This window comes from Gastrolobium bilobum, unplaced genomic scaffold, assembly GCF_033153095.1.
Source record: "Gastrolobium bilobum isolate Gb01-03AN ecotype WA unplaced genomic scaffold, APGP_CSIRO_Gbil_v1 utg1162, whole genome shotgun sequence".
NCBI lineage: Eukaryota > Viridiplantae > Streptophyta > Magnoliopsida > Fabales > Fabaceae > Gastrolobium > Gastrolobium bilobum.
In genome coordinates, this window is record NW_026898943.1 from 519,375 (window position 1) to 540,135 (window position 20,761).

The 20,761-nt window shown below is 32.5% G+C and overlaps 1 protein-coding gene and 1 non-coding gene across 2 annotated transcripts; both read left to right on the forward strand.

Moving 5' to 3' along the window:
- Positions 1-1,774: 1,774 nt before the first annotated feature.
- On the forward strand, positions 1,775-1,868 carry LOC133285698 (small nucleolar RNA snoR126). Its single transcript, XR_009748042.1, has one exon. It is a non-coding gene; the product is annotated as a small nucleolar RNA snoR126 (small nucleolar RNA).
- Positions 1,869-15,736: 13,868 nt separating this feature from the next.
- Positions 15,737-18,970, forward strand: LOC133285690 (AP2-like ethylene-responsive transcription factor ANT). Its single transcript, XM_061482963.1, has 9 exons — positions 15,737-16,049; positions 16,151-16,745; positions 16,890-16,972; positions 17,196-17,204; positions 17,366-17,454; positions 17,557-17,630; positions 17,715-17,765; positions 17,890-17,966; positions 18,357-18,970. The coding sequence occupies exons 1-9, from the start codon at positions 15,737-15,739 to the stop codon at positions 18,968-18,970; spliced, it is 1,905 nt and encodes a 634-aa protein (XP_061338947.1).
- The last annotated feature ends 1,791 nt before the right edge of the window (positions 18,971-20,761 follow it).

Here is a 20,761-nt window from a genome sequence, read left to right on the forward strand (position 1 = left end):
AATATGTATGGGGCCTAATCACGTACGGTTAAAGAATGAAGACTTTTAGTTGGGTTGTATGTTTCTTGGGTTAGAGATGATGGTAATGAGATCTTGGCACGGTGATTCTGACTAGGGATACCTGCAAAGACACTATGACGCTCAAGTCACTATCAAAGCTAGGCTTATGTTGTATTCTTACTGAATTATAACCTAGGTATGTGCCCTTCGTTTGTATAGTAAATCCGATGCTGCCTTTGGTAGGCGGCATGTCCTCTGATTGGCTGTTTATGGGCTGCAGGTAAGGGTGTTAACGGGCCGAGCCAAGTTGAGCTTTGATCTTAAAATGCTAAGCCTGTGTTTAAATGTGTCAGTCTGACAAAGTCTGACAAAGTCTGTTACCTGTTATGAATATAATTATCGGCCTATGGCCTGACTTATTTACAAAAAAATAAAAGTCTGGTTTAGCCTATTTAAAAAAAATAAGACAATAAAAATTTATCCAAACAGAATATACAATCAACAGCACTAGTAATTTCATAAATATTCATAAATTCAATGTATATATCAAACAGCATAATATAGAATAAAATTATTCAAAAGTTTGTTTAACCAATAAAATGGAACGAAATGGATTGAGGAAAGAAAAGGCTATTACAAGTAGTATAAAAAAATATAAAATAAAAATAAAAATTAATATACTAGGCTAACCTGAGAGGCTCTATGGCCGAACTTTTGAATTAGAGCCTGAGACCTTTTTATTAAATGAGCTTTTATACAAGTTCAAGCCTGGTTCCTACTACCAATTTTAGACATATAAGCTCAGGCCTTCACGAGCCTAGCCAAAGGCCCCTGAAAGGCTTCTGATTCATTTACCACCCTTAGCTGCAGGCTTATATGTTCTCAGCTGGTGTCGTTCTGGCCTTACCTATATATTTCAAGCTACCTTTGTAGAGTGGTGGCAAACTGAAGGTGTCCTTTGTGTATTGGTTTTATGGCGCGGTGGTTTCTTGTGTTATGGATTTCTACCTTAGTTCTTAAGGCATGTCTTAGGCGGTTTAGGCGCGATGAGGTCATACCGCCCCTGGATTCTCTATGCGCGATGAACACATCGCGCACTTCATAGGCCTTATATGTTTGGGCCTTGATCTTTGGTTTTAACCCTTTGTGGGCTGATTATATTTTATCCAGATCACAAACATTAATGTAACTTCCCCTGCATGAATTTGTAGATAACTTAACATAGCATATAGAGAAAAAAATTATTTATGCAATGAATTAGAAAATGGTAATGATTAAAGAGAGGCTAAAGGGAATAACAATAAGTCTTAGTATTCAAAAAAAAAATCTTAAAAACACAGAACACTAAGCGTTTTTGCTTGGACCGCAACTCACTCTAAAACCACATGGGAAGCCCATTCATTTCTAAACAAGTTCAGAGGAAAATTGGGCTGTGTGCTCCAATTAACTATGCCTTTTTGTTATTATTTGGGTCAAAGGCCTAACATCATCTATTGTGGGCCACTTACTCCAGAGTCCAAAGCAGAAAAACATTAGGAATTAGGGTTTTTAATTGTCCTCTCTAGTCTCTCCATTTCAGTTTTCTGTAGCCCCCTGGGTTCTTTCTGTAGTGCATTGTTCGCGGAGCAAGGTTCATGTCTGTTTTATTTCCTGCGAATCTTTTATCAGTGCTTAATCTTTGTTAAGCTTGTCGTTTTAGGGTTTGCGTTTTGAACTTTGAATGACAATTTTATTTTATGTTCTTTCCGTTTGTTTTTTAAAATTGTAAAGACTAAGGCTATGATGACCGATATAAATTTCTCGATTCTGATCAGGACCAAAGCAAATCTATTGCTCTTGATGACAGTATTTGTGCGTGTCTGAGCCTTTCCTTTTCTTTCTTTTTTTCTTCTAGTTTTTGTAAATTGAGCCTTTCCTTTCCAGTTGTATGTAATTGTAAGAATTTTCAACAGTTCTCATATAAATTATTCGTGTTGCATTTTTTCTTTCTTTATTTTTTGAAATGTTGCATATTTTTGCTATGAACGATTCTAACTTAGTTGGCTCTTGCAGTCCTTTTCTGATTTTTATAAACAATGCACCATAAGCAGATTGATATGGTGCCGCATCATGCAAGATAACGTGCATCCCTTCAACATGATGCAGAGCACTTCTAGCAGAAAACAATTGATAAACAAATTCAAAACATTCAACAAATTATTTTATCCTGATTATTAACCTCAAAATTTCCAGAAGATAATAACAATTGCACTTAATTCATTAGGATGAGCTACTAAGATCAAACTGATTGCTGACTTGCGAATGAAGTTCCATGTTTATGCTCTGTTTTCTTTTCCTTTCTTCCGAATTTGTGTCTGAAACCAGTAAAAACTATAAAGTTTGTAGATGAATTTTATGTTAAAATGCCATTCTTTTCCCTTCAAATCTCAATTTAAAAAGAATAAAACAATTTTTTAAACAAAAATATTGAACAGCATTTTGGGTTTATATGTAATGCAGCAATATTTAGGTTCAACCTCTAACTTGGAATGTAACCATTGAATAAAAGACTATGAGAGAAAAGAAATCAATGGAATGTATTGGGATATTCAAGTGTAATGAAATTTGATGGGGTCTATGGATTCAATATTTTAAGGTTTTGAGTTGATATATGATGTTGGATTTATTGATGTAGTTTAATTCATTGGTGATGATCAGTGTTGCAAAATCCTTTTGTACAATAATGATTTTGGATTGTGATAAGGTGTTGAACTAGCCTAACAACATTACTTGTAACCCAATAATCTAATAAATTGCTAAGCATTTATTATTTCAAAATAGTCATCTAAAATGATTCATGTTATATGCAAAATCATTTTGTAAAATAAAAAAATCCATTTGTACCAAATCGTTCTCGTCTGCTCGTAGAACCATCGGCACTTGAACCTTACCTATCAGAGCGGATTGAAAGTGTATTCCAAGAAATATATGTAAGGTAAACATATGTATTTCAAATTCCAATTTTTTGTTTGTTTTGTCAACATCCACATAAATATATGCATTTTTTGACCATCGAGACTAGTTTGTTTCTGTGATGATAGTTCTAATTAGAACTCGTCTGCTCTTGTTATAGGGTGGGATTTATCATTTATATGATGTTCTGAACATGTTTGAACTTTAAACTACTAAACCGGACACAGAATGGAACGTGTTTGGGATCCTGCTGTTCTTGGTTAAATGAACGGATATTGCTCTTTCCCGCATATGAGTTTAGACAATCATTATTCTTACCAGTTGTGAATGAAAGGGTAGATTTTGGGAACAGGTTGGTATCAACAGATGCAAATTTTGTAAAGGATTTTAGATCTAGTGTCATACTTTACAAAATTAATTATCATTCTCTGTCTCTAGTATGTTTTGGTTCAATGGTTCGGTTAAATCGATTTCATGGAAGGTTCATCATTTATGATTAAAACTAACTCCGAGATCGGATCTCAAATCTTAATGCTATGGGCATGTTGTTGATGCCAAAATTCATACTTGCTTTTTGAATTTCTATGTCCAATTACAATTTCATGACCGCAAGAAAGGGTTTATTTCATAATACTTTGCACTGTACTACTAGAGCTTCTCACAATTGTGTTAGCGATGCAGTGGTGGGTGCCATGTCAAACGGTTTGCCTTTTGAACTTGCTGATTTGAGATTAATGTAATTCAAGCTCTGCCTAAGTCAGTGAGATCAAATTTAGGAAGCGCTAATTTGCAGAGATTTCTTAGTTATGATTGTGAACTGGTTGTTCATAGATGTACCCATGAAGGGTGTAATATGTTGATCTAGGGATACTCCCAGCAGCCATGGTATAGACTAAGGTTATGTTAAAGCTTTTCATGTATATGTGTATCAAGTAGGAGTGTGTGAGAGTGGCTAAGATGTGATACCATTTGTGTAGAGTGACTGCATATGAAATGAGTGAGAAGAAAATCTCCCTCCCCTTTGTGTGAGGGGAGTATTTAGAGAAGGGAAATCTCTCTCAAGCGTGGAAGAGAGAAAGTATAGTGTTGTTACCTTGTTGAAACCTATGTCTAATAGGCAGGGGTAGCAGTAGTGTATCTACGTTATACTTAGGTAGGGCTTAGGCACCAATTACATTTTAATAAATTTTATTTATTATACATAATTATATATATAAGCAATTATAGTTGAGCCCTAGCTAAAATTGTAACAATGGTAACAGACAAAGATTTGGAGTTGCTTTGTGTGTATGACCATATAACAGATTGCTTTCTTCTTAATTTCTTCTTCTTTTTCTTTCATCTTTTTCCAATTAGGGTTTTTTTCTAACCTTTTTTTCTTATTCGTACTCACCATCCGGAACCCAGCCATTTTGCGATAAGGTACGATGTTTTGTTCCTTTCTCAAGATTTTACTGATACATGTTCTTGGAATATGCATTGATAATTATATTGTCCGTTGGGGGAAAATATTGATTTATATTTTTGAACTTGTAAAAGAAAAATTCTGTCTTTGCTTACCATAATATTTTATTGGGTTTTTTTAACATAAATGAAATTCATGCTGCTTTTTTTATTTATAATTTTTTTTTGTGATTGTATTTATTGATTTTATTTCTTTTGAAAAATGGAGTGTTGTTTTACGTTTACCTTTGTGTGTGTGTATATATATATATATGGATATATTTTTCTTATGTTGTAGAAAAAAATTACCTCATGTTGTAGAAATAAAATTATAAGTGGGACTCACAGGTAAGAGGAGAGAAAAAAAAAGAGCGGTGGGACCCAACCCTTTTTTGTGTGTAGGAGAGTTGTTTATCTCATGTAAAATGAGATAAACATAACCCATATATATATATATATATGAGGAATGATATTGTGACAACCAAATTGTGTTACTACCAATTAATCTCATCGTTAGATAGATTATGTTGATCCAACAGTTATATTTATTTCCATCTTTGTATGGTCATGGTTTCTCATATTTAAAGTGAAAACATTAAATATGGGAAATCATAACCATACAAAGGTGGAAATAAATATAAAGTATTAAATTTGAGAAACTATGACCATACAAAGATGGAAATAAATATAACCGTTGGATCAACATAATCGATCTAACGGTGAGATTAATTGGTAGTCACTTGGTAGTAACACAACTTGGTTGTCACAATATCCTTCCCCTATATACATAGGAAAAAACATTTCTCAAGCAGCTTGAGATAAGTTTATCTCCGGCTACCCTAAAATTACGTCGTTTTATTTATTTATTTCCTTATATCAATTGATTCACCTTTGAATGGTTATGATTCTCTTTTTCTCTGTCTTCCTTCATCATCACCATTGATCCATCTTTGTACGGTTATGATTTAGTAGCCGGAGATAAGATTATCTCAAGCAGTTTGAGAAACGATAAGCCCTGGGTCAGGATCATTTTATACAAGTGTAAGTTACACTTTCAATCTTGTCTATTGATCCCACTTATATCTAAAGGCTCTAAGTTTTTAGTAATGTGAGCTATTGGATATAAGTGGATCAATGGTTAAGATTGAGTGTAAGACTTCTAACTCTTACACTGGTATAAGAATATCCTGCCCCTATATATATAGAGAGAGGTACAGTTGCTATTAGTAATGAAATTGAATTGTTTCCTGTGTTATTTGTATTTGATTTCACAACAGGAATGAGAATTTTGACGATTAATTAGTAGAAACTGGTAAAAAGAAAAATCAATGAAGATATATGTATATATATGGAGTATGAAAATTTCTTGTACTTATTCATTAACAACTTCTTCTTCTTTTTTGTATTTTTAAAATTTTTAAGATATCTAAACACTCATTAAATAATTATGTGGATCAATTTAAATGATTTTAGACATTTGTTGCTGATTATTCTATTTTTTTTAATTGTGAAATTTGTTGTCCCTCTACGTTGATGTTCGTTACTAGTCACAACTAGGGGTATAAATGGGTCAAGTTAGGTTAGAATTTGGCTTTGATAGCCTAAGCCTATGTAAAATATTCAGAGCCTGTACTGGCCTATTAGCCTATTAAAGACTTGATTTATAGGTTTATCCTGACCTATTATAAAAAACTAAAAAACCTAATACGACATGTAAGGTCTACCAAGTTGCAAACTAAAGTTTATAAACCCAAACCAAATTAAAATATTAAAAAAAATATTCACAAAGATCACCTGAAATAAATTTTCATTGACATCAAAATAAATAAATTTTCATTTACATCAAATTAAATAAATTTTCCTTAACATCACATTATAATAATATTCATAAAGATCACATGAAAATTTTATATATGTAATATACATATAATTTGCACTTTTTTTACTAATTTAATTTTATATTATATTTTAAATTTTAAATAAATATTTATTATTTGATAAAATAACATGACTTCTATTACTTTACTTTTTTTAAGTAAATTTTTTTCCTAATAGATTTGTGTAATTACAAAAATAATATGTCAAATTTTTTACCCCTGCTGAAATTAAATCCTGACTCTGTCACTATTTATGACTCTTTATAGATGTCTTCTAGAAGGTATATACTTTGATATTGAACCCAACTAATTGGGTCTACGGATATGGGCTGGCCAAACGGATTGAAAACTCTTTAGGAATTTAAAGGGTAACTACGGAGCGAGTTAGAGCTTCTCAAAGTGACAAAGCAATCAATGATAGAGTTTTTGCTCGATATGTAACAAGAAAACTAGAAAAGTTTTGGGCCCTAGACTGCCAAAAAAAATTATTTTTGGTCTTGCGACTGGTTTCTTTGCAATTGCATTGCGCTCGTGATCTTCCCTCAGGCTGAGATCTCTTCCACCTGTTAAGGCTTAAACAGAAGGCTGTGAGGATGTTTATTAATTTCTTTCTAAAACCAGCTTCTTTTTCTTTTTCTGAAGATAGATATTCTTAATCAACTAATGAAACGAAAAGGAAATTTTAGGCATACAAATCTTAATAAAAAGAGAAAAGTGCATAATTTCTATAAAATCCTATCAATAAACTAAGAGCAAATAAAAGAGATGAAAGATCACAAAACATTAGCCTTCTTTATTGAATATATGATGCCTTAATCTTGTTCTAAACAATTTTTCTTTCTTGTGTCAAGGCTTGGTTTTTGCATCTACAGATTTGCTCAATAAATCTCAAGGTCAAGATTGGGGTGTCTTCATTTGCTATGGTTAGCTAATTTCTTGCTTTTTGTGTTTCGCCTCCTGATGCCCACTTCATGACAAAATAGCATGATATTTATTAGCACTAGATTTTGTTAATCTTTCTAATTTTATCATAATGGCTTTATTTTGCTGAATAACTCGTATTACAACTACATGATTTTATTAACAATGACAAAAATAATTAATTCACCAAAAAAAAAACCATCAAAATTAAAATTTTCAGAAAATGATACGAGATGGATCTTAATTAGGGAATTAGCCAGTCCTTTACCTCAAAGCCAACAACGCTGAGAAAAGGGCACCAAGATACGCTTCCCCATCGTCCCACAAGAAAAAAGGATGCTGAAATGTAAAGAAAGCAATGTTCGCTCAGGCAGTAAGGAGATCCTTTACTGGCCATGCCCTACAATTTTCAAGCAAAATGTTAATTGGTCTAATGTATTTGGTGAGTGGATATACTCATCATAACCATGATAAAAAAAAGATGGTCTCTTTCTCTTTCTCAACATTCCTCCTAGTCCTGTGCTACATCTTTCTTTCACTGCGAAACTCTCTTCCCGAACACTTTCTTCTAACCGAAATCATGTGCTCTTGAATTTCTGTCTCCATGAACTTGGTCACGCAAATTTGCATGCAAACCAATGATGATATTGATCAAAGGGAATCTAAAATTTAAATATTGCAGACACATTAGGAAACTGAAATAAATAGTGGGCGAGTTGCTTCTCAAGTGGGGTCAGAAAGAAATACTACACTGTTTTACATTGTAAACTGTTGGGAAAGGAACTAAGTTTTGTTCAAACCTGATGACTTTCACATTATTGTTTTAGGGGAGGTTATATTTATTAATTTTTTTTTACTACCTCTTATTATCAAATCTTAAATGTTGATTTTCGTCAATCTAACGGTTATAATTTATTGGGTCACACTTATTAATTAATTATTAAATTCCAATAAATTATAACCGTTAGATTAGCAAAAATCAACGGTTAAGATTTGTAAGTAAGAGATAATAAAAAAAAAGTAATAAGTATAACATTTTCCATTGTTTTAAGGGAAAATAATTTGCCTTTTAAAGTATTTAACTTTTTTTTTACTCCCTTATAATTATGTACTCAAAGTAATACATAGTTATAATGTTAAACTTATATTTTTTTTTTCTCTTTTTTCATAAACTATCGACTGATTGGAAAGTGAAAAAAAATATAATTTTAATATTATAATTATGTACTCCCCAAAGTACATAACTATAAAGGGGTGAAAAGACATAACTTATGTCCTTTAATAAAACAAAACATTTTTCCTTGTTTTAAATATGGGAAATATATTTCTTATGTTGAATGAGATAATTTGTCTCATGCACACACAAAGAGTGAGTGAGATTCATTGTTTTCTTTTTCTCTCTTCTCCTTAATGGATCTTATCCACTTTTTTATATGTTACATGAGAGAAACATATTCCCCTTTAAATATTGTTATACAACTTTGTTACATGCTCACCCACTTCTTACTCCATTTTATACATGTTAATAATGTATATTTTTTAAGTTAACGTATTATTAATGTAGTACCAATGATAGGAAAATGTTATATTTATAAAAAATTTATTTACAAACTATATTATGTCTGACCGGTAATACACTCTCAAGTAGAGTATTATCGGTCAGACATAGTGTAATTGGTAAGTTTGTAAAAAAAATTGTAAATGGATCTTTTCCCCAATGATAATGGTGCCTTATAGATTACTAGTACATTAACTATATATACATTATTTTAACCCCAAAATTATACATTATTAACTAGTGTAGAATTCGTATAAAATTTTGGGTATGCAAGGATCATTTTCTGATGAAATACATTACATATGCAGCAGATACATGGAAAAGACTAATTGCCCCAAATTAAGAAGTTTTCCCTGCGGTGAATAGTTTCACTAAATTGTAATTGTAAACGAATAACTATATTAAACTAAGGCCCAAAAAAAGGGAAAATTTGGTATGTGTATTTGATATGGAATGATAGAAAAGTGGGGTGAGAAATATTTATTTATTATGTTTGGTATGGGTATTGTGAACAAAATGTCAGCAACTTTTTTTACACGGTATTTTCATTTTGAACTACACAAAGGCAAAAAAAATTTCCACTTAACCTTTGGTATTTTTTTTCCCTTGATCTTGGATTCTCAAAAAGTAACATTTGATTCACTTTTTTTCAAAAAAAACCAACATTTGATGATGACTCACTTGGCATATTCAAAAAATTAAGAGTTTTTGATAATTTAATTCACATTCGAATCAATATTTTACCATCAATCAAATATAGAATCAGTAAAATTAATCTAATTTTTCCGGCAAAATTTTGTTTAATCAAACACTTTTTTATAACTTATTTGGGATCAAAATATTCCTACCAAATGTTAAGTAATCTTTTTTTCTCGGTAAAAAAAATATCTATCGTATCAAATGCCTAACTGGAACTTCATATTAACTCGTTCCTGTTTGTTACGGCTGTTTTGTTTCATATGGTGTTTAAGTACATGACCTCGAAAGGTATGGTGGTTTAGCAAAGCCAGTACTTTACTGTCTGTAGTGGTATTAAACAATTAGCTATATGTCTTGTAACGCTTTAATTTTTATATACTAATATAAATTAACGCATTTACCACATAAAAAGTATGTTTGTTAAGGGCCCTTCACTTAATCATGCCTAGAATATATGTACTTTGATCATGAGGGCATACTTTATAGGTTTGTCCTAAGCTTCTGTATTGTTCTTCCTTCTTTCATTAACGTTTCTCATTCTCTCTTTTTAAAGTGTTAAGATGCCTCTTAAGAGCCGCCGGATCAAGGCTTTCTAGAACAGTTTTCTCACAAAAATGTTAGGAAATGAATCTTTAAGGAAAGAAAAATAGCAACAATAACATTAAAAACGACAAATAGAATATAAAAATTTTACATGAATTTTTTTTTTCTCTTTGATTTTTCAAAATCTCATCGATTCAAATTTTTTAGGCAAAAAAATTTAAATATTGATTTTTAATAAAATTTTACGAAAATGTAATCATTTTGAATGTATTTACAAATATATAGCACTCAAACATACTTCACTGTAGGTGTGACTTGATGGAGAGAGACACTTCCCGCATGGAACATGACTCACCAGATGCTGACACGTAGCACAAAAAGTCAACAGTTTAACCGTGAATCTTTGGAAGTTCATAACTTTTGACTCGGATGTCCGAATTAGGTAAAAAGATTATTCTATACAACTTTTCGAGATCTTTGCAATGATATTTCATTTGACATATTTGTCTCACAAAAAAAGTTTCGATTTACAACAATAATATTATAAGAACATTTAAACTCAGATTAACCACTGTCATGATTAGAACATTTCTAGTAAAGATCCTTATGAATATGGTAACATTGTTGCAAATTGAAATTATATCTATAGGAGACAAAACTTCAACTTAAATAACATCGTTCATACTCACAGATATAAAATATGCAAAACGGAGCACAAGGAAGTATTTTTTGCAAAATATTTTTGACGGACTTGCCAACACATTCGTTTTGAAAAATTATGTGGAATAAAAAAAAACTTGATTCAGGTACCCAAGGCCAAAGTTATGGTGAAACGAATGTGTTTTTTTTTACTTATATATATATATATATATATATATATATATTTAAGTTGAATCACGCCCCCTGTGAGGCGTGTCTCTCTCCTAAAACACGCCTCCTGTAACTAGGGGTGTAAATGGGCTGGGCTGGGCTTTGGCCTTCCTGGCCTAGCCTACGAAAAAAAATTTCAGCCTATCTGACCTACTAGCCTACTAAAGGCTTTATTTATAGGTCAAGCCTGACCTATTTTTAAAAATTAGAGAGCCTGATATGGCTTACAGGCCTTGTAGGCCTCCCTCGTGATATATTTTAAAAAAAATTTAAATTTTTTTTTAACAATTTTTAAAATATTCGCTTGACATTACATGTCATTAACGTGTTCATAAATTGCTGCATTTTCTTACACGAGATATAAATTTCAATAGTGAGCATTAAAAATTTTACAATAGTAAAAAATATATATTGAGCAAAGTTTCATTCATGCATGCAGTAGTACTTCTCATAAGAAATAAAAAATGATAAATAAGAAAGAGTCAACATAATATCCCAGCTCTATAATGTATATCAGAGAGGAATAGAGTTAAAGAAATGGGAAAAATAAAAAAATACAATTACTAGGTCAACCAAAGCTTAAATAAAGTCTACAAGAGAATATTATTCATTGAAATATCTTTAAACCACCATCAAGACAAGGGTCGGTACTAATTGCCACCTAAAATAAATATATATTTTTTAATTTATTTTTAAAAATTAAATAGGCCAGCCTACAAGGCTTTAGGCCAGGCTTGACAAAATTGGCGTACGGCCTATTTGTTAAAAAGGCTTTCTTATAAGCCTAAACATACTCTACCTTTCAATGTAGGATGGGCTAGGTCAGGCTCAATGTAGGTCGGGCTATAGGTTAGGCCAGCATAGCCCATTTAAACCCCTACCTGTGACGTCTCTCTCTATCAGGTCACGCCTCTTGTAAAACGTGTTTGAGTGCTATACACAGTGGCGGAGCCACATGTACTCTGAGCGTGGCTTCGACTCGGGCTAAATTTTAACAAATTGTACTTATTATATATAATTATATAATTAATTATAATTTGACCCAGATTAAAATTGTAATTTAGCTCGGGCTACAATTTGTAATTTGACCCTATGTAAAATTTAAAATATTTTTGGTGAAAGATTTGGATAAGTTGTATTAGATTATGTGTCTAATTTTCACTTGTATAAAAAAAATAATTATTTTTAGTAAAATAAAAAATATTTAATAAAATTATAACTCTTCTTAGTGCTGCTTGCTCATATGTTCTGTATTTAATACAATTTAAATATATTATGATATGAACTAACTAAAATTAAAAAAAAATACACATACAATTTTTTGGCCCGGGTTCAAATTTGAGCCGGCTCCGCCACTGGCTATACACATGTAAATTCAAAATGAATACATTTTCATAATTTTTTATTAAAATAATAATATTTAAAAAATTTATCCAATTTTTTAACTATAGTTAGAAATCCACGTCGGTGAGACTTTGAAAAAGCAAGCGATGGAGGGATTTTTATTTATAGTCACCTGACCTTTTACTTTTTCAAAAAACAAAAAAATGCTTTACGGCAATAACTTAAGCACATGCTTTTCACGTTAATGGCGTTTCAAGTTTTTTAATTAGATTTGCACAGCAGGAGTGGCACGGTTTCCCTCCCTCCGTTTGATAAAATTCATGGATCCCCTGTTTCAATGGGATACCAACGAGGGACCCATATTGGGATGGATAAAATTCATGGATCCCCTGTTTCAAGGATTTTTTTAATACGAGTATAAAAAAATGTGGTGATCCTTTTCTTTTTTGGGTAAAAAAAATTACTCTTTTATCTCTCTCTTTTCTTATATTTTTCCCTATTCTCTTTTATTTTCTATTTTTGAAACGAACCATCCTGTCCCCGGTTCACCATAGATGCGCTCCTGTTTCAATGGGATACCAACGCGGGACCCATATTGGGATGTCCAATGAATATGAGAAGTGCTATATATATATATATATAGGCAGGATATTCTTAAACCGGTGTAAGAGTTAGAAGTCTTACACTCAATCTTGACTTTTGATCCACTTGTATCTAATGGCTCACGTTACTACAAAATTTGAGCCCTTAGATATAAGTGGGATTAACAGACAAGATTAAGAGTGTAACTTACACTGGTGTAAAATAATCCTGACCCATATATATATATATAAAATATTTCTACAGCCACTTTAGATAAGGTTATTTACAGCTACTCCAAAAATTATGTCGTTTTGATTAATGAAGGGTATTTATGTAATCTTAGGTGAATTAATTAAAGGTGTTTCAATAAAATGTATATGATAAATAAATAAATAAAATTACGAAAACACCCTTCATTAATTCTCCTAAAATTACAAAAACACCCTTCATTAATCAAAACGACGTAATTTTTAGATAACTGTAGATAACCTTATTTAAAGTGACTGTAGAAATATTTACCCTTATATATCTATATATATATATATATATTGAAAGGGTTATATTTATCTCATTCAACATGAGATAAATCAAATTTGTACACACACATAACAAAGGTGAGTCTCACTTCTATTTTTTTTCTCTTTAATTATTTGTAGATTCCTCTTATAATTTTATTTTATTAACATAAGACAACTATCTCCAACGACATAAGAAAAATATTTTTAATATTAAAAATATAACTCATGAAAATCAAAACTGAAGATGAAAAAAAAAAATTAAAAAAGTTGAAAGGAAAGCCTGTGAAGGGGTAATTAAGGTAGGCTAAAAAGAGATTGAGATTACTCGCTAGTCGCTAGTTTCCCAGTTGAGGTTTGTTAGTGACATCACCACCTCCTACTTTTTTTTCTTATTGAGCACAATCAGTGCCATCCAAAAGCACATAAAAGAGGATCTTGCGCTGTGTCTTGCACCTCATTAAATTTAAATTTTATTATTCAAGTAGTCGCAATACGCAAACAAAACAAATTTTCTGTGTTTTACTTACCGAAAATTATACTCTTATGTTATATAAGATATATCTCTCATGTCACACTCACATAAAAAAATGTGCCCCTCTTTTTTTTTTTCTTTTTAAAAAAATTGGTGGATCCCATTTAATGTATCTCACAACATAAGATAATATCTCTCTTATAACATGAGAAAAATAAAATCCTTTACTTATTAGATGCTCGAGTTATGGCATAGACAATCATGGCTACCCAAATCACACTGGGTCAGGTTAGATCTTATCCGATATCATAATTTCCTTTACAGTGCTTAGTTCCGTAGCCCAACCCACCCCGTGGCTTTGACCCTATTATATTTTTTTATAGGGACATCATTCACCCTAATTTCTTGCACGAACGTCTCGTTGTGCCTGAAGGGAGAGCACGTGGCGGTGGAAGAAAGCAAATTATGGAGCAAGTAAACAGTAATATTAACTAGGTTTATGTTGTAATTTTGGGAACTCTTTTCTCAAACAATAACCAGATTCGCATAACAAGTAAGGTTAAAGAAATAATAAAGAGACAGAACACCAGCATTTACAGGTTCAGAAACTCAGTATTAGTGAGTTTCCTACGTCCTGGGGCCTAATGAGGGTTAAACACCCTCTGATATCACACTTTATTCAGATATCAAGAATCACAGAAAGAGTTATGGTACACTGATACAATGACAGAAAAATAAGCATATGGAGAAACCATAAAAGACAACGGAATCAACAAGAGCTACAACTTGAAACGAATAAAAACATCAAGCATAACAGATCTGTAAACAAAAGTAAATCAGAGCTCAAATAGTGGAGTAGACATCACCAATCTTCACAAAACAGTAGAGAAAACGTTGTTCCTCTTCCTGAACCTCCAAGCCCAACCACCGTGAGCTTCACCAGTCCTTCTTGAAGATTTCCCTCTCCATCGTATGAGCACCAAACAAGATTGTGCACCGATCAATCTTGACTAAAAGAATAATTATAATAGGGGCAGGATATTCTTACACTGGTGTAAGAGTTAGAAGTCTTACACTCAATCTTGACCATTGATCCACTTGTATCCAATGGCTCACATTACTAAAAAATTTGAGCCCTTAGATATAAATGGGATCAGTGGACAAGATTAAGAGTGTAACTTACACTGGTGTAAAATGATCCTAACCCATTATAATAATAAAGGAATTTTTTTTTTGGTAAATATAAAGGAATTTAATTTTATCTATTGTTAGCATAAAATTTTACAATTAATGTGATTAATAATAATAAATTGTTTCAATCAATAGTTTATGGGTAAACAACTTTTCCTTTTAATGGAGAAGTTTTTTGGTGCAGCAACTCACATCACAAAATATTGGAATGTGTGATATGTTTTTTGTTTTATTTTTTCTTAACCAATCAATGGATCCCATAAAAAAAACTCTCTGAGCTGCAAAAAAAACAACTTCTACTAAGGAGAAGTTGTTTACCCATAGTTTATTTACAATTAATTGATCAAAAATATTAAAATCAAAAGGAAAGGGAAGAAGGGAGCGTAGAATAAAGCAAAAGGGGATGTCTTTCTCAAACACGGATCCCCATGTAATGCTGGAAGTATGCCTAGCATTGCTTGCTGGAACACATTCTTTTTGTTTAGTTTAAAGGAACTTGCTTTGTACCCTTTACAAATTGGTCCGCTGACGCACACATTTATACACACAAAAACAGAGGGACATGCTGGATTTATTTACCTTGGTACTTAGATTTGGCCTATTCTGTTCTTTCAACCAACAAAAAAACATACGTATATTTTTAACAAGAATATGGCATGATTACTTGTTAGTTTATCTGTTTCCCAATTATTCAGTTGTCTTGCCTTAATTTTGGCTACAATTTCTGTTAACTAGTGAAGTTAAGTAGTGATACTGAGTCTTCAAGATGAAGCCCATAGGAACTAGTAGTACCTTTAACGTTAACGATCAAAATAACTGGTTGGGTTTCTCCCTCTCTCCCCAAATGGATATAGGTGTTTCTTCACAACCTCATCACCATCTTCAGACACAGCCTTCCTCTGCTGCTGCTGAAGCAGTTCCACCAAGCTTTTACCACCCTACACATCTTCATAACTATGGCTTTTACTATGGACTGGAAGGTGAAAATGTTGGATTGTATTCAGCCTTGCCTGTCATGCCCCTCAAATCCGATGGCTCGCTCTATGGAATAGAAGCTCTGAGTAAATCACAAGCACAAGGTTAGCTCAAAAATCTCTTGTTTTGGAGAGAATATTTTATGAGAAAATGTACTAATTATTCAACTTGTTGACTTCTTTGTTTTTATCTATTTTATGTGAAGCAGTGACAACTACTTCAACACCAAAACTAGAAAATTTCTTAGGTGACCAGACAATAGCGACCCCTAACTATGAATGCAACACCAGAGAAGCAACGCCTCTGAGCTTAGATAACCTAAATCATGTACAAGAGAATATCAGGCAACAACAATTCTCATATTATTCTGCCTTAAGAAATCATGATGTGATGTTAGAAGGGTCCAAGCAAAATCAGACTTCAGAAAGTCTCCAGCACCCAAATATGGCCGAGGATGAAATTTTTGGTCTGAAGAGCTGGGTCTCAAGGGACTTTCCTACTAGCCATGCACAGGATTCAAAGATGATTGTTCCTGTGGAGGATAATGGAGGTGAATCAGGGTCCATCGGATCAATGATATATGGGGATTTACATTCATTGAGCTTGTCCATGAGTCCTGACTCACAATCGAACTGTGTCACTTGTTCACAACAGACAGCAACTACTCTCATTGATTCTGTTGTCATTGACAGGAAGAAAAGAGGGCCTGAGATGGTGGACCAGAATAAGAAGCAAATCGTTCACAGGAAATCCATTGATACCTTTGGTCAAAGAACATCTCAATATAGAGGTGTAACAAGGTTGGTTATCCTCTGGTTTCTTCTAAATCTTACAGGTGCTTCTGTTACATTAAAAGTGTTCATGACCATAGTTAACATATTAAACTGTTTATCTCCTTTAGTGTTTTCATTTCTTTTATTTCTAAAGGATGTTTTGTTCATCAGGCATCGGTGGACTGGTAGATATGAAGCTCATCTATGGGATAATAGCTGCAAGAAAGAGGGCCAAGGCAGGAAAGGAAGGCAAGGTAAGAAAAGGACTATCTTCCCATCCCTTTACCTTTTTTTCTTTTTCCGGGTATATTTTTGGTCAAACGAATATATTGAGCTCGATTTTGTTCTCCTTTGAAAAGCTCTGCATTTTGTAGTAATATCTCACTGTTGTTTCTTTTCTGTGTTTTCTTCCCTCCTTTTTTGTTTTTTTGTCTTTGATTGGGGGATGATTCTACTCAAATGTACGGTGAATCTCAGTTTATCTAGGTAAGGATTTACAAAGCCAGGATTGTTATTTTCTTGCTCTAGTTCCTTGAGCATATATTAACTGGCATGCAGTTAATTTTATCGTTAAATATTTTGCTTATGATGATAGCAAAAGAGAAAAATCAATCCTTATACAAATGATTCCAAAAATTTTGTAATAGGGGGTTATGATATGGAAGAAAAAGCTGCAAGAGCTTATGATCTGGCCGCACTCAAGTATTGGGGACCCTCCACTCATATAAATTTCCCTGTAATGATTAATTTCTTTCTCATTTCTCTTTTGAGTTTCTATTCAATTTCAAGGGTCTTATTCAGTGACAGTAACTGATATGCCATTTTGTTGTTATAAAAGTTGGAAAATTATCAAAACGAACATGAGGAAATGAAGAACATGACCAGACAAGAATGTATTGCTCATTTACGCAGGTAAAACCTTTGCTTCTGTATCATCTTTAAGTCAACAACCATGTTACTTGTTTATAACCATAACATTCAACTTTGTTCAATCAGAAAAAGCAGCGGATTCTCAAGAGGGGCTTCCATGTACAGAGGAGTAACAAGGTCTCATAGGCTAGCATTTGCATAATATATTATATACATGGCAATTTAATTTAATGGGATTTATATCTGGAAAAAGAAATTCCTTTCTTCTAAACTCCATTACTTCTGATTAACTTGGTAGCAGACACCATCAACATGGAAGGTGGCAAGCTCGAATTGGGAGAGTGGCTGGAAACAAAGATCTATATCTTGGAACCTTTAGTGAGTTCTTTCACATTCACTGTTTTTTTTTTATAATTATTAACATTTTTCCTTTAACAAACAGCCAATGTATTTCATGGACCATGTTTCATAATAGGAAGAGACCGAGAGGGTGCTTTATGACTTTAAAAAGCTAATCTTTGATGTGCTTCTTCTCTTTGAACTCTTCTTTTTTCATCCACATAAGGCTGATCATGAACCACTTTAATATTGTAGAGCACTGTTAGTCCCGAAGGCAGCTTTTACTAAAGCTGTTTGTTCAGAAGGATAAACAGTCCTAACTTTAATTAATCTTTTCAATTGTTAACCTAAATTCTGATCCCATATTTTCAGCCAAAAAAATAAAATAAAATATGATCCAATGTTACCCTTATTGAAATACAACTTTAGGTACACAAGAGGAAGCAGCTGAAGCCTACGACATTGCTGCTATAAAATTCCGAGGAGTTAATGCTGTTACTAACTTTGATATAACAAGATACGATGTGGAAAAAATTATGGCTAGCAATGACCTTCTTAGCAGTGAACTAGCTAGACGGAACAGAGAGATGGGCGGTGGAAATGGGAACGAGGCTAGTAACCATAAACCTTCTACTATATATGATGACACTCAAGAAGCCATTCTAATGCAGAAGAGCTGCAAAAGCCAATCAGAGTTGAAGATGGTTCTCTATCAATCCTCCCAACAAATTGAGAGTTGCAGAACTGATCAGTCTTTCTCGATGGCTTTAGATAACATATTTCATCAAGAAGTAGAGGAATTGAGTAAGATTGGATCAAATATGTCAAATCCTTCTTCGCTTGCAACAAGCTTGAGCAGTTCAAGAGAAGAAAGCCCAGATAAGACAAGCTTGCCAATGCTCTTTGGAATGCCTTCAACAACGTCTAAATTATTAGCTACCCTTCCAACTAGTAACGTGGATTCTTGGGAGCCATTAGCACATCTCAGGCCTGCGCTTTCGTTGCCTCAGATGCCAGTTTTTGCTGCTTGGACCGATTCATAATCCATTTTTTATTTTTCTCTAGCAAAATGGCATAAGTTTTTTTTTTTTTCTTTTTTGTTTCATGCAAGGACACGAAAACAGGTTTGGTGAGTTTCGAGCTATAGTAATGCGTAAGTTTGAGCTTTTAATCGTTACATCTAACTATCCAAGCATTTTACGAAGAAGAGATCCTATATTATTATATCACTGTGGCCGAAGTTCGTAAAATCATTATAGAAACGGCCAAGAAGGCTATAAAAGGGATATGATTGAGAGGATAATTAAAATTATATTAGGCAATATGGGGAGAGACTATATAGTCATCATTAGTTTCAACATTGTTTGTCCCCTTAAGTTCAGAAACTAGCTCATTATGTGTCTCAATTATGCGATGCTGGGTCAGGGGTCTCTCTTTATCGTGTGGAAGTGGAACTTTATTACAAGTAGTCTGTTTTATTTGGTAAACAATGAGGGACAGCATTGGAAAAAAAAATAGTTTATTTGATTGTTAAAATAATATAAGTATTAGATAAAGAAATAACTCGATACGTAATACAAATTTTAAATTTTTGTTACATACTAAATCAAATAACAAAATCTTATCCACATGCAAAAAGAGAAAAATATCAATATCACCTATCCCTTTATTATCTCAACTCTATTACACGCAAAATTAAGCTCAACACAAAGCGTATTAGAATAAATTTTAATTACATCCTTTTATTAATGGATATCACAAATACAAAAGAAATAATCTGTGACTCAATCATTAATACTTTTGTACAATCACTCAAAATGGATCGAAGGCAACCTAGCTAAGTGTATTTTTTAAAGACTTCATATTTATTAAATATAAATTAAAATAATCTTAAAAATTTATAAAAGATTTAAAATTTCATTGTTTAAACTATTAGAATAATTTAAGGGAAATACTACTCTCATTTCACATGAAGTAATTATCTCATGTTATCTCACTTCGAAAATCTCACTCACTCTTTTTATTTTTTATCCTTTAATGATGAGCTCACGTGACTTTTCTATATAATATGAGAGAACTATTCTAATTCTCCATAATTTAATGAATAGTATTGATGTTTCTTAAGGACTTTCCGTAATAACCCATATCACCACGTCATTGATACTAGTTCATCACATCCGGTGTCATCATTACTTATTCGTTTTTTCTCATTGAACTTTGTCTAAAGGCAGCAGATATTCCTTACCCAATTCAATCAAAGGGGGCGTAGGTGCAAAAATAGATTCCCTCCGAATGACTTTATCTGATCTGATTAATGACTTAATGACCTGTATTGAATAACAATTTGTCTGCTGCTTTGAGGAAAGCCCTATTGTTGGAAACCCCTTTTCAGATCTTTCTTTTATTATATAAGCATTCTCTAATCCCAATGATGGTGCTCATAAAAGCAATCTGGCCTATTTCTAATGGGGGCTTAGATATCGTAAGCGATCAAACACTACATGGGTACGTTCCCACGTGAGCTATTACTTGTTCTCAATTTCCTTCTCCTTGTGCTTATGGAGCATATTTCTATTATCCGGGTGTAAAAAAAATTTGATGGAACGGAGATGAGAAAGAGAAAAAGTTGAAAAGAGAAAAAAAAATTGTCCAAATATCAATTTTTTAATAAAAGGACCGTGTTAATCCTGAAACATATTAAAAAATTTCGTGCTTATGATCTATATTTGAAAATAACACTTACGGAACTTGGATGATGCATGGTTATTTAAATAAGGATATTATGATTTACCAATAAAATAAAATAAATAAGGATATTATGACATTGAAGTCGA